The following is a 14,079-nucleotide window of genomic DNA, read 5'->3' as shown; positions in this document are numbered from 1 at the left end:
TTGGTAAAATAATGAAACAACTTTATTTAATGATTTTTTATATGTTTTGATGCCACATATGTTATACGTTAGTTAAATTCATTACATAGAGGACCAGTTTTAAATATTATAGAGTTATCTAAAATTAAGATTGAATCATATAGATGGCGCTAACAATTTTCCCCTCCTTAACTGTATCAATTAAATGAAGCTGTTTTGAATTGATGATGGTATTGGCTTCATCGAGGACAGAAAATCGGAAGGAGGATGAGGTCCAGAGGACGCACAGGCGCATTAGTGAACATAAAAATCCATGTTTAAAGGTAGCGTTAGATTTTATATGAGTTAAGGCTTAAAAATATAAAAGTGTCTCGTCACGTTACTCTTTATATGATAGTAACAATTTTGCAGTATCTCATAATTGAATGATTGTTACGCTTTTTCCATTCTCAAAAGGTTTAGCATTGAAAATACAAAAGCACAGCATCCCTCGATTTACGATGCAAACCGAATTCTTTCTTTTCACATGTACAACCATAATTATTAGCATAAGTAAAGGCACATGATGCAAGAAAGCAAGCTTATATAGCATCAGAACCAAAAACAAAAAATAAAACCTCATTTCAACCATCTACTTGCTCCAAATGTCTGTCTAGTTCTGCCCTGAAAATATTTAAGCTATCAACTTCTACATCGACAGATGGAAGTTTGTTCCAGCAATGAACCACCCACTGGCTAAAGGCAAACTTCTGCACATCTATCCTAAAACTGTCTTTCCTCAATTTGAATATCTGCCTTCTCAGACGATTATTAGCATTAGCAAAGGCACATGATGCAAGAAAGCAAGCTTATATAGCATCAGCCAATAAAAAACCTTATTTCACCCATCCACTCGCTCCAAATGTTTGTCAACTTCTGCCTTGAATCTAGCCCAGGAGCAAGAGTGCATAGCACGCATTCCTTGAGTGGACCGGGGTTCAAGCCTGTGACTACTAAATACGATAAATATTTGTATTGACGATTTATTGTAAACTCTATTGACTTGGTTGTCGTGCCGGAGTGTAAACAGAAAATTTATTTATTTAAGCTATCAACTAATACATCGACAGATGGAAGTTTGTTCCAGCAATCAACCACCCACTGGCTAAAGGCAAACTTCTGCACATCTATTCTACAACTGTCTTTCCTCAATTTGAATTTATGCCTTCTCAGGGGATTATTCTGAGCAAGATGAAGAATCCCATAAGCATTGAGCATGCTCAAACCATTCAAGGCTTTAAACACCTCAATCAGATTACCTTGCAGGTGCCTAGTCTCCAGACACTGTAATTTGCAAAACTTAAGCTTTTCTTCGTAAGAGCAACCCTTTGTTCCATTCACTAATCTTGTTGCACTTCTCTGTACTTGGTGCAACAGCTCTACATCCTTCTTAAAATGAGGCCTCCAGACCTGTATTATACAAGGGGATAATCACCTTATCCCTGCTAGAAACATTCCTGTATATCAACAAGACACCATGAGCTATTCTTGAAGACTGTCTACACTGCTCAGAAAACTTCATATCTGCCTGCATAATTACCCCCAGGTCCTTTTCATTCTCTACCACTGTCAGTGTAATACCACAGAGTTGATACATTACTCTGGGATTACTGCTTCCCATATGTAGTACTTTACATTTGTCAATGTTAAACTTCATTTGCCACCTTTCACCCCATCTACTCAACTTTTCTAGATCCTGTTGCAGCAGTGTACTGTCATTAGTGTCATTAGCAACCCTGCCAACCTTCGTATCATCTGCAAACTTGGACATTAAGCCTGATATACCATCATCAATATCATTTATAAATACAGAAAACAACAATGGACCCAACACTGAACCCTGAGGGACTCCACTAATATCATTAGTCCACGAAGAGTAGTGTCCATTGATTACCACTTTGTCTTCTCCCACTCAACCATCCCTTTATCCATAGCAGCAATTTGCCTCCAGTGCCACACTGCTCCAATTTGTGCAGCAGTCCTCCATATGCAACAGTATCAAAGGCTTTTCTAAGATTGAAATATATGATATCAAAGTTATTCTTTGCATCCAGTTCCTTTGTGACTACATCATATTATCCAATCAAATTAGTCAGACAAGACTTCCCCTTAACAAAACCATGCTGTGTCCGAGCTATAACTGAAGTCTTGTCTGATGATCCTGCAATGCTTCTTTAACCAGTGCCTCCATTAATTTCCTTGGAACAGAAGTTAAACTAACAGGTCTGTAATTACCTGTTTCCCTTTGATCCTCGTTTGTGATTTGGGGTCACATTTGCACATCTCCAGTCCATGGGTACCTCCCCTGAGTCTAGGGAAGCTCTCATAATTATGGCTAAGGGTTTGCTTACTTCCTTTGCCATCCTTTAATATAACTGGATAGATTCCATCCACCCTAGGTGCCTTTCTTGTGTCTATCTTCAACAATTTCTCCTCCACTTTACTTTCAATTATTACAACATTATCTAGCTTACTGCCAGAGTTTGAATACACCTCTGGCATTCCCCACCCTGAATAACTCCTCGTGTGACTACATTCATTTAGTTTGTTAGTTACCTGAGCAGGATCATCAACAAACCATCGATATCAAGTGGGCCAATCTGATTCATCCCCTTCCTTCTAGAGTTTACGTAAGTAAAGAACTCTTTGCTGTTTTTTTTTTTTTTTTTTTTTTTTGCATTCTTTGCCAAAGATTTCTTGTAATCTGCCTTCGCCTGCCTAACCTTTTTCGTAACTTGGTTACAGACCACCTTATATCTATCATAGGCTTCTGTGTCACATGTTAATTTATATGTATCCCATGCATTTTTCTTCTCTGTCACATGTCTAATTAGTTCATCTGACATCCATTTAGGCCTAAATCTTGAACAATATTTCTTTGTTGGTATGAAAAGCCTGGTAGCTTCCAAGATAAGTTCTTTGAATGCTTCCCATTTTGAATTTGCTGTTGGTAACATCATCAGTTGGTTCCACTGTATAGAATTTAAATACTGTCTCAGACCACCGTAGTCACCTTTATGAAAGCAAAAACCCTTCCCTTGATGGTAGTTACCTCTTTGAGTAAATCCCACTTCACCACACTGATCACTGCCACCTAGTGGTTCCTTTATCTGCAGATTCTTGAAGCACGAAGAATCACTACTGATAATCAGATCAAAAGTATTACTCCCTCTAGTTGCCTCCCGAACAAGCTGCTATAGAAAACAATCATCCAATAAATTCAAAAAAAGCTTTGCTAATGTGTGAGTGACCAACAAACAAATTCCAGTCAATATCCGGGAAATTAAAATCCCCCATTATAAGACACTCTAATTTACTGGCCCACTATTTCTCTGCACAATTGCTCATTATACTCATCAGATTCATTAGGCCTATAACACACACACCTAATCATTTTTCCTTTCTCTGTGCTTATGTCACACCAAACAGACTCAACATTGCATTGTCCACCAACATCAACTGGATGCACTTCCTTAGATTTTATGCTTCTTAACTAACAGTATAACCCTCCTCCCCTTCCTGTCCTGTCTATTCTTTCTGTACACAATGTACTCCCCAAATTCCAGTTCTGCACTGCTTATGTCTGTGTGACACCATGTCTCTGATATCCCAACAATATTTGCCTTTGATGTCTTGACTAGCACTTCAAGCTCATCGAATTTATTAGCTATACTCGTAGCATTGGTGTACATGCAAGTATACATGCACCTGTTTCTACTCTTAGTTACCCTAACACAGCCCGTGTATTTACTTGTTCCACTATGACTCCCAGCAGTTCTGGAAATTCCCATTGCCTTGCTTTCCAGGCTGCTAGTCAATTGCATTTCAATAGAAGTAGTGCAAGAATCACTTTTACCTCTGCCAGCAGTTACTGTTAATCTATTAGTCTGTGTATCCCCCCCAAGCTAGCAGTTTGCCGACCAAACTAACTCTGCCTTGATAGCATTAGGAAATATTCTTACACCCTTTCTATTTAAGTGTATCCCATTCCTGTAGAAGCAGTCTCTCCTGTTAACAAACACAGACCAGGCTGAGAGGCATCTCCATAGCCAGGTGGGCAGGAGCAGCAGTGCGCAGCACACGCTTCTTGATTAGATCGGGGTTCGAGCCCGTGTCCACCAAATACGAAGGATGCGGAAAGGTCAGGGAATGACCACCGCATATCCCTGGAGCAATATGGCCTTAGTTGCTAATGCTCCTAAAAACCAAAACAACAACAACAACAACCAGGCTGAGAAAAATTCTACCCCTTGAGCCTTGCACAATCTCTCCAGGGCTGAATTGATTGACAAGGCTCTCATCAAATACTCCCTCCTATCGTGGCTGGGCAGAATTGTAGACACTTTTAAATTCAACCCTAACTCACGGCTTTTTTTTTTTTTTCTGCATTGTCTTGTACTTGTTAAGTAATTCTGCTGGTCTCCTACTCTTAATATCATTAGTGCCAACGTGTACAACAGTATCGCCCTTTGTGCCCTTAAAGGATGATATCTGCCCTACAACGTCATCAACCTTTGCCCCTGGCAGACATACCCTGGTCCTGTTCCATCTATCCTTTTTGCACAATAAGTTCCCCGTTTCCCTGACAATAGTCACCTACAACAACAACTAGTTCCTTTGGGACCAGTGCATTCTGCCTTGGGGCTGAATTGCGTGATGTTGAAGTGCAAGCTCTAGCATTGATGTGGGTAGCTGAGAGCTTGATGGGCCCCTCACTTTAAATCTTTCGAGGGCATGCACCCTGTCCTTCAAGCTCTCATATAAGCCCATAACAAATCTGAGTTGGCTCTTGATTTCCTTGCATTCCTTACATCATGCACACACAAAGGCATTATCATATCCCACAAACATCAAACAAGCAGTGCATTTCAATAGACTGTAATTCAGAGGACAACTGCCCCCCCCCCCCCTCAGTTCTCCCCTGAGCCACAGCACTTGCACTAGTTTGAGCCTTTTGCTTTGCTGTTCTGGTCTGAGTCATGATTTCTGTCAAAGTTCAATAAAATTCCAATAGAAAATATAACCCTAAACCTATATCCCAATGCAGTTATAACACTATATATGTATTTCCGTATTGAATATTATCTCCGAGTTACGTTATATGATTTTCTTATCCCCTGTCAACTTATATGTATTAATTTATGATGTTACGTTTGTAATAACTAGGTCACTATATTTATTTAGTTAAAAAGTACAATCCAATGGACAATGAAATTTAATGGGATTAATAAATTTTACTGATTAATTGATACAGTCAGTCTCGTATAACACGTGTTTACACCACATGAATTCGATCATACACTATTTATAAATAGGGGGAACAATATCTTATATAACACGAACCGAATTTGCTTGTGCACGATTCGCCTTTGTGTTTACAAGAAATGGCAGTTGAACGCAGAATCACCCCAACCGAACGCAACACGATAGGAATGAAGAGAAGATTCTGAAAATGTATTTGTTTTTTATATCAGTGAAGGGGAAACATTTCAATATAATAACGTAAAAAGCAACACAATTCCAGCTATTGGTATAATCGCAAATGCAATTAGATCGTGTTTACTACCAGTTTATAACAGATTCCACTAGCAGAAACGCAACTGAAATTGTTTTTATTGTGTTATGGTAGTAAATCCTAGAAATGTGCATTTAGTAAAATGTGAGGTGTTAATAGTGTATCTCTGCCTTTACGGTATTGTTTATTTAGTTGCTACACACCCGCAGCTTTGTTTATGTGTATCAAGCGTGCCTCCTCATTTTATTCCCTAAAAATGAGTAAAATACTTAAAAGATGTGAAAAGGAAGCAGCCTGGTGAAGACACTGCAGATTCAGAGAGAAAAAGAAAAGCGATATCGATAAACAGAGGCAGTCCGCCTCTGTTTATCGATGGACTGGATCAAAAATTCTTACTCGAGAAAATTTATAGTGGCCTCATACTATGGTTTATGGCAAAATCACACCGGCCTCCGGCCCGCCAGTGTTTCCCCAGTAAAGCTTATGGCCAGTCCGCCTCTGTCGACAGAGAAAAAATATGAAATTGTGAAACGCTTTGAGCGAAATGAAAGACCATGTGATATTGCATGTGCTACAGACCTAAATGAGGCAACGCCGAGAATTACAAAGAATGCAGAGAAAACAAAAGCTTTTATATCAGGAACAACTCAAAGGGTAATTAAAATCCATTAGATTAAGACACAAAGAATTGGGAGAGATGGAACGGCTGTCATCTGTTTGGATAGAAAATCAAACAAAAAACAAGTTTGCTTACGATAGAAGCAAATGCATTAGCAATATTTTATTACGTAATAGTCATAAAAAAATGCGTGAGTATTTTATTTATTGTGTTTGGTAATGTTTTGGTTACAAATGTGTGTTCAATCTTGGGTGGTCGGCACCTAACCCTATTTTTCCCATAGGGCCTGTTGTTTATATTGCACGATTTTGCATTGCACGAGGGTTTCTAGCAAACAGCTATCGTGCTATACGAGGACTGACTGTACTACTATACTTGCTATCTAGTTTTCCATTAAACCTTATGCTAGCACATGTATTGTATAATGGCGGCAAGTTATGAACGGTTAATCCACGGATACGTGGTATTATTTACTTTCCAAATCACGCTATCTCAATCCAAAATAAACCATGGAGCTTGACTAGGTCTATAAGCTACTTATAGAAAATAATTAAATCTAACAATTAAGTCAATAAAGCGGCCAAGTATAATTAAAAACTTTTTGTTCGCGGGAGCTGCAAAACCTATCCACACGTGGATTTGATACCCTTACCGATACTAAGTAATAACCTAAAAAATCTCTATGTAAATTCAATTTAAATTAAAGTATTGTTACTAGGAATATAAAGCAACTCTAAAAAAATAAATTAATATGCCAATTTAAGTCAATAAAAAAGCAAAAACTTCTCTATTTGCTGGAGCCGTAAAAATTTTGCCTGTTCACGTGTACTCTTGCACCCAAAATCTCTGAGAAAGAGGAAGAATCTCATCAGCATTGAGCATGCTTAAACCATTCAAGTCTTTATACACCTCAATCAGATCACCTCACAGGTGCCTAGTCTCCAGACACTGTAATTTGCAAAACTTAAGCCTTTCTTCGTAAGAGCAACCCTTTGTTCCACTCACTAATCTTGTTGCCCTTCTGTGTACTCGTTCCAGCAGCTCTACATCCTTAAAATGAGGCCTCCAGACCTGTATATGGTACTCATGGTGTGGCCTGACCATTGCCTTATACAAGGGGTTAATCACCTTATCCCTGCTAGAAAAATTGCTGTATATCTCGACTCAAGGGACTCATATCTGGTGAGTATGGGCTTGGCACACCCAGGGTCCTGAACTGGATATTATCATTCTTCTCTTTCTTGGTGATTCCTTTCTATTTCTGACTCTCGCTTTCTCCCTCTCAGGTAACTGGGAACTTTTTTTTGGCTGGTGCACCGTATGTCTAATAATAATACAGGCCAAAAGAAGTGTTCAGTGTGAATGACACCAGTTTGCTTTGGCAAGAAATGATTGTTCATTGCGAAGGAAGAAAGAGTCTGTGCCAGGATAAAAGGAATTTAAATATTGCCTAACCCTTTCTAGGAGCACCACCACAGGAGATTTTAAACTCAGCCAATGCTAGTTTAAATGCAAGTCCCATGGAAGATGGGACTTGCATTTAAAGATGGAAGTCCCAATTAAACAGCTATCCGAGGTCAAGGTTACCTGTTCTTCAAGAAAAAGAAAATAAGACAACTTGAGTTATACAGAGTTTTTGAAGAATGGCATGCAAATTATTTTTCCTCAGTTGTTAGTAAAGACTGTATTTTGAAAATAACCTTCCAGATAAAGTTCTGCTTGTCATCAAGAGTATATTCTTGAATAATGGCATCCACCTTGTGGATACTCCAGAGCAGTGGTTCCCAAACTACTGAGATCTACAGACCCCTTCAAAAATCAAAAAAGGTTTATGAACCCCTTCAGATCTCAAAAGAAAGCTTGCGGACCCATATATATATATATATATATATATATATATATATATATATATATATACAAATTTTGTATATATATGAAATGGAAGAAAATTCAAAGTTTTATGTTTAAAACAACTCAACTTTATTTTTATTTATTAAATAAATATACAGGCATACCTCGATTAACGAATAGGATGCGTTCCACGAAATTACTTCGTTAAGCGAAACTTCGTTTTCAGAGGTAAAAATACTATGGCCAGAATAGGGATACGTTCCTACGTAAAGAAAATGAAAAGCTCTTTTTCGAACAAAGAAAAGTTTTATTAAATAAACAGTCAACTTACATACAAAGTGAAATCACATTTTAAAATATGAGGTTAAAGTCGATTGTTTATGCTTTTTTTCTCTTTCATAATTGCCTATACGGAGTTATTGCATTTAACACTGATCGCTTAACTATAACACGTCTTCCTAAGTCAGGATCATTTTCACTAAAAAAATTTAAAACGTTTTCAATATCATTTAAGCACCTTTTTAAATCTTTGGTTGTTAACACTTTTTCGGCAGGAACTTCTTTAACTTCACATTCATTATCTTTGTCTTCGTTGCTAACAAGGCTTTCTAAATCTTCCACTGAAAAACCATCATCTTCTACATTCAATAAATTTCTAACATCCTCTTCATCGACATTTTCGAAACCTATTGATTGAGCCATCTGGATAACTTCATTTCTAATTTCTTGGATGTTATTTTCTTCTTCTAGTACAACTTCTGGCCATATTTTGCGCCAAACTCCATTTAAGCATTTCTTAGTGACTTCTTTCCAAGAACTATCAATGCTTTCTTGCGTTTTTAATGGTGTAGTTTTTCCAAAAAGTTTTAACTGTCATTTCCTCTTTATCCTCTAGTTCAGTTACATTGCTTAAAGTTCGACGCAGATAATAAGCTTTAAATGATGCTATTACTCCCTGATCCAATGGTTGAATCAGGGAAGTTGTGGTTGCTGGAAGAAACACAACTTTGACAGGAATGCATGTGTCCAACGTGTTAAGATCAGTAGGATGTCCCGGAGCATTGTCTAACAACAAAAGAGCTTTTTCTTCAAAGTTGTTTTTTTGACAATATGTACTGTTTTACTCCAGGACAAAAGTGGTTAACAAACCAATCAGTAAATAACTCCTTGGTAACCCACGCTTTTCTATTTGCTTTCCATATTACAGGTAAATTCATTTTTATGTTACCTTTTAACGCCCTCGGATTTTCTGAATGGTAAACTAATAACGATTTTAATTTATAATCGCCAGAGGCATTTGATCCAAAGAGTAACGTTAAACGGTCTTTGGCTGCTTTGAACCCAGCAGCTGATTTTTCTTCAATAGAAATGAAGCTTTTTGTTGGTAGCCGTTTCCAGAACAAACCGCTTTCGTCAACATAACACCAAATTTGGTGGAAAATTTTCACGTTTAATTGTTTCCTTTAGTTTTTCTGGAAACTTATTTGCAACTTCAACATCTGCACTTGTAGTTTCTCCTGTTAATTTTACACTATGAATCCTGGCCCGTTTTTTAAATTTCTCGAACCAACCACGAGAAGCCCCAAATGTTTCCGTAATTTCTTCAGTTTGTTTAGATTTCAGGTGATTAAACAAAAATGGAATATTTTTTTATGTTAAATGGGGCTTGAAATTGCGGACTTCGTTATATCGAGGCTTCGTTATCAGAGGTAACGTTAACCGAGGTATGCCTGTATAATAATAACTTTATTGTCAATTTGCTATACATAGAAAGAATAATTTGACCAGTTCCAGAGGATCTGTTTCACAGATCCCAGTTTGGGAAAACTATTCCAGAGTAGTTTTTACCCAAAGTATTTTCTACATAATTGCATCATGTAAAAGGTTTGGTTGAAGGCATTGTTAAGATTGATTTCATACCACCAAATGGAGGTGCAGTGTTCCACTTCTTTGGTGTCATAAGTATCAAGCACTATTATCCAGTGGCATTGAACCATGTCACTGCCACAATAACACTACAAAATAAAAGTAAATTTTTTTTTTTTTTTTATAGGCACATCAGCATATATGATATACAGGGTGTTTCAGTTAAACGTTTCAGAACTTCTAAGAGGGGTAGGGTACATCCTGACAACTCGAAATCATATAGCAATGTGGGGTCGGAAATGCTTTCCTGAAGCGGTGTTGTACACAGAAGCACCATAAAGAAAAGAGACCGTAAGTGAGAAATCGTTTTAATAATACATGAAAAGAAGCAAAAGGTACATGGATTAAAGTAAGTGCTCGAAGTTTCTTCCACGGGCTACAATGCACGCCTCACATCTCCGACGCATGGACATCCGAACATTCTGGAATACTCCAGGCGAATTTCGAATTTCTTCGGCAGCTACTGCGATTCTTGCAACCAGCTCCTCAGCATTGTCAACAGGGGTGTCATAAACTAGTGCTTTCATATGACCCCAGAAATAAAAATCAAGACATGATAGGTCGGGTGACCGAGCAGGCCAACGCACGGGACCACCACATCCGATCCGCTGTTGACCAAATGTGACATCCAGGTAGTTACGAACATCTCCGCTATAATGGGCAGAGGCTCCATCGTGTTGGAACCTCATTGTCTGTTGTGTCGATGCAGAAATCTGTTCATCTCTCAAAAGTTGTGGCAATACTTGCTGCAGAAAGATCAAGTAGATAGGTCCGGTTAGACGACACGGTAACAGGTAAGGTCCGATGAGGTGATCTCCCATAATACCGGCCCATACATTGACCGAAAATCGAATCTGTGCTGCATGACGTCGTATTGCATGCGGGTTCTCAACGGCCCAGATATGGTCGTTATGCGTGTTGAAAATTCCTTCCCTTGTGAAGGATGCCTCATCGGAAAACAACACTTCAGCAGGAAAAAGGGGATTTGTAGCACATTTTCCAAGGTACCACTGTGCGAAAGCAATACGAGGTGCATAATCCTCCGGTTGCTGTGTCTGGACACGCTGCACGTGAAACGGATGCATGTCTTGTTCTCGGAGAATCCTCCAGACGCTGCAATGGGAAACCCCGACTGCGTTTGCTAGACTTCGTGTACTCGTTCTTGGATTCCCCTGTACATGCTGCAGCACATTCTGTTCGACGGCTGGAGTCCGTGCTGTTCTTACCATGTCCCTGTCAGCTCTTTCAAATGAACCTCTCTCAGCTAACCTCTGGTTCAGTCTTGCAAAGAAATTATGACTGTAAATACGCCTCGTCGGATATCGTTCCGCGTACAAACGCTGTGCGGCTGGCCCACTACAATTTGCAGCCCCGTACGCCAAATGCATATCGGCTAACTCTGCGTTCGTGTAATCATCCATCCTACTAACATGGCGTCCTTGTTCAAGAAATTCGAAATTCGCATGGAGTATTCCAGAATGTTCGGATGTCCATGCGTCGGAGATGTGCGGCGTGCATTATAGCCCGTGGAAGAAACTTCGAACACTTACTTTAATCCATGTACCTTTTGCTTCTTTTCATGTATTATTAAAACGATTTCTCACTTACGGTCTTTTTTCTTTATGGTGCTTCTGTGTACAACACCGCTTCAGGAAAGCATTTCCGACCCCACATTGCTATATGATTTCGAGTTGTCAGGATGTACCCTACTCCTCTTAGAAGTTCTGAAACGTTTAACTGAAACACCCTGTATGCATAATTAGCATTAGTAGAGGCATTTGATGCAAGAAAACAAGCTTATGCAGCATCAGCCAAAAAAAAAAAAAAAAAACCCCCACTTCCACTTCACCCCGCTGTTCGTTCAAAATACCTGTCCAGCTGAGCCTTAAACTTATTTAGGCTATTAACCTCCACCACAAGGGATGGAAGTCTGTTCCACCAACCAACCACCCGCTGGCTAAAGGCAAATTTCCGCACGTCTATCCTACATCTGTCTTTCCTCAATTTGAATTTATGCCCTCTCAGGTGATTTTTCTGAGCTAGAGGAAGAATCCCATCAGCATTGAGCATGCTTAAACCATTCAAGGCTTTATACACCTCTATCAGATCACCTCGCTGGTGCCTAGTCTCCAGACACTGTAATTTGCAAAACTTAAGCCTTTGTTCCATTCACTAATCTTGTTGCCCTTCTCTGTACTCGTTCCAGCAGCTCTACATCCTTCTTGAAATGAGGCCTCCAGACCTGTATACAGTACTCTAGGTGTGGCCTGACCATTGCCTTATACAATTGAATAATCACCTCCTTATCCCTGCTGGAAAAATTCCTGTATATCATTGACAATACTCCATGAGCTACTCTTGCAGCCCGTCTGCACTGCTCAGAGAACTTCATATCTGCCTGCACAACCACCCCCAAGTCCCTTTCATTCTCTACCACTGTCAGTGTAGTACCACAGAGTTGATACGTTGCTCTGGGGTTGCTGTTTCCCATGTGTAGTACTTTACATTTGTCAATGTTAAACTTCATTTCCCACCTCTCAGCCCATCTGCTCAACCTTTCCAGATCCTGTTGCAGCAGCATAGTGTCAGTAGTGTCCTTGACAACCCTGCCAACCTTTGTATTGTCTGCAAACTTGGACATTAAGCTTGATATACCATCATCTATATCATTTATAAATACAGAAAACAACAATGGACCCAACACTGAACCCTGAGGAACTCCACTAATAACATTAGTCCACGTTGAGCAGTGTCCATTGATTACCACTCTCTGTCTTCTCCCCCTCAACCACCCCTTTATCCATAGCAGCAATTTGCCTCCAATGTCACACTGCTCCAATTTGTGTAGCAGTCTTCCATGTGGAACAGTATCAAAAGCCTTTCTAAGATCCAAGTATATAATATCAAAGTTATTCCCTGCATCCAGTTCTTTTGTGACTGCATCATAGTATCCAATCAAGTTGGTCAGGCAAGACTTCCCCTTAACAATATCATGCTGTGTCTGAGCTATAACTGAAGTCTTGTCTAAATGATCCTGCAGTGCTTCTTTAACCAGTGCCTCCATTAATTTTCCTGGAACAGAAGTTAAGCTCACAGGTCTATAATTACTTGTGTCAGCCTTTGATCCTCCTTTGTGAATTAGGGTCACATTTGCACATTTCCAGTCTATGGGTACCTCCCCTGAGTCCAAGGAAGCTCTCATAATTATGGCTAAGGGTTTGCTTTTCTGCACATCCACCTATTGCACCTATAATGCACCTATTGTCTTCACCATGTCCATCCATATGTAATAACTCAGCTCCTAGTTGATTGTTTTTTATTATTTTTTTTCATACAATTTTATATTTGGACACTTTAAAAAGATTTGTCAAGCCATCCCAAATTTCAGTGAAATCAGATAAGTAGAAACCAGCAATTATTATTTCTCTGTCACTCCATCTGTCCACATCTAATAACTTTAATCTGAATGGATGGTGGTGAAATTTTGTATTTTGCTCTTTTAAAATAACTCGAGCCTTCAAAAATTTCATTAAAATTGGCATAATATAAATATGGCAATTATTTTTTTTTTATCCCATAGGCTATATGGTATTATTAAAGCATTGGATATTGTTTGTTGTCATGTGCTAGCCAGATGAATTAATAGGTAATGTGGTGGATGTGCAGAAATGAAATGTTCTTAGTTTGTGTTAAAAGTTGTTGCTTTTTGCTCATTTATTTAAATTTTTTTTATATTTATCATGAATTATTATTATTTGCTAATGTGCTTGAACTGCACGTAAATTAACTAATTTGTATTTAATACTGATTGATACAATGTAATATTGAGTCAATCTGGTATGAAGATTGGGAAAACCAAAATGACAGCTGTAATCTGCTGTAGATCAAATGACTGATGAGGCAAATGAACTATATAGACAAATAGAGGGAATAAACATTGTCTTATCATGAGAGGTATTAACTTTCTAGATATTTGTTGGAACATGGATTGTCAACTCGTGCATTAGCAAAACATTTCTCGATTTGCTGGATGACTACTTTCTACACCAACATGTTAGCTAGGAGGCAACAAGAGAAAGCAATATTCTTGATCTGGTTATTGGCAGTGATTAATCATGTATTAAGAATCTTCAAGTGAAGGAACCTTGCA

General features: G+C 38.7%; 1 protein-coding gene across 1 annotated transcript in view; it reads left to right on the top strand.

Moving 5' to 3' along the window:
- The first annotated feature begins 181 nt into the window (after window positions 1-181).
- Window positions 182-14,079, top strand: part of LOC150081012 (uncharacterized) — a 37,224-nt gene continuing 23,326 nt past the window's right edge. Inside the window, exon 1 of the mRNA XM_090380888.1 lies at window positions 182-302. Within this exon, the coding sequence (XP_090237014.1) occupies window positions 204-302 (99 nt within the window). The 5' untranslated portion in view covers window positions 182-203. The remainder of the gene's footprint in view (window positions 303-14,079) is intronic.

Source organism: Mastigoproctus giganteus, chromosome 9 (assembly GCF_048544385.1).
Source record: "Mastigoproctus giganteus isolate SK-2022 chromosome 9, ASM4854438v1, whole genome shotgun sequence".
Classification (NCBI taxonomy): Eukaryota; Metazoa; Arthropoda; class Arachnida; order Uropygi; family Thelyphonidae; genus Mastigoproctus; species Mastigoproctus giganteus.
The sequence above is the reverse complement of the archived record's forward strand: the minus strand, read 5'-3'. Positions and strand labels throughout refer to the sequence as shown.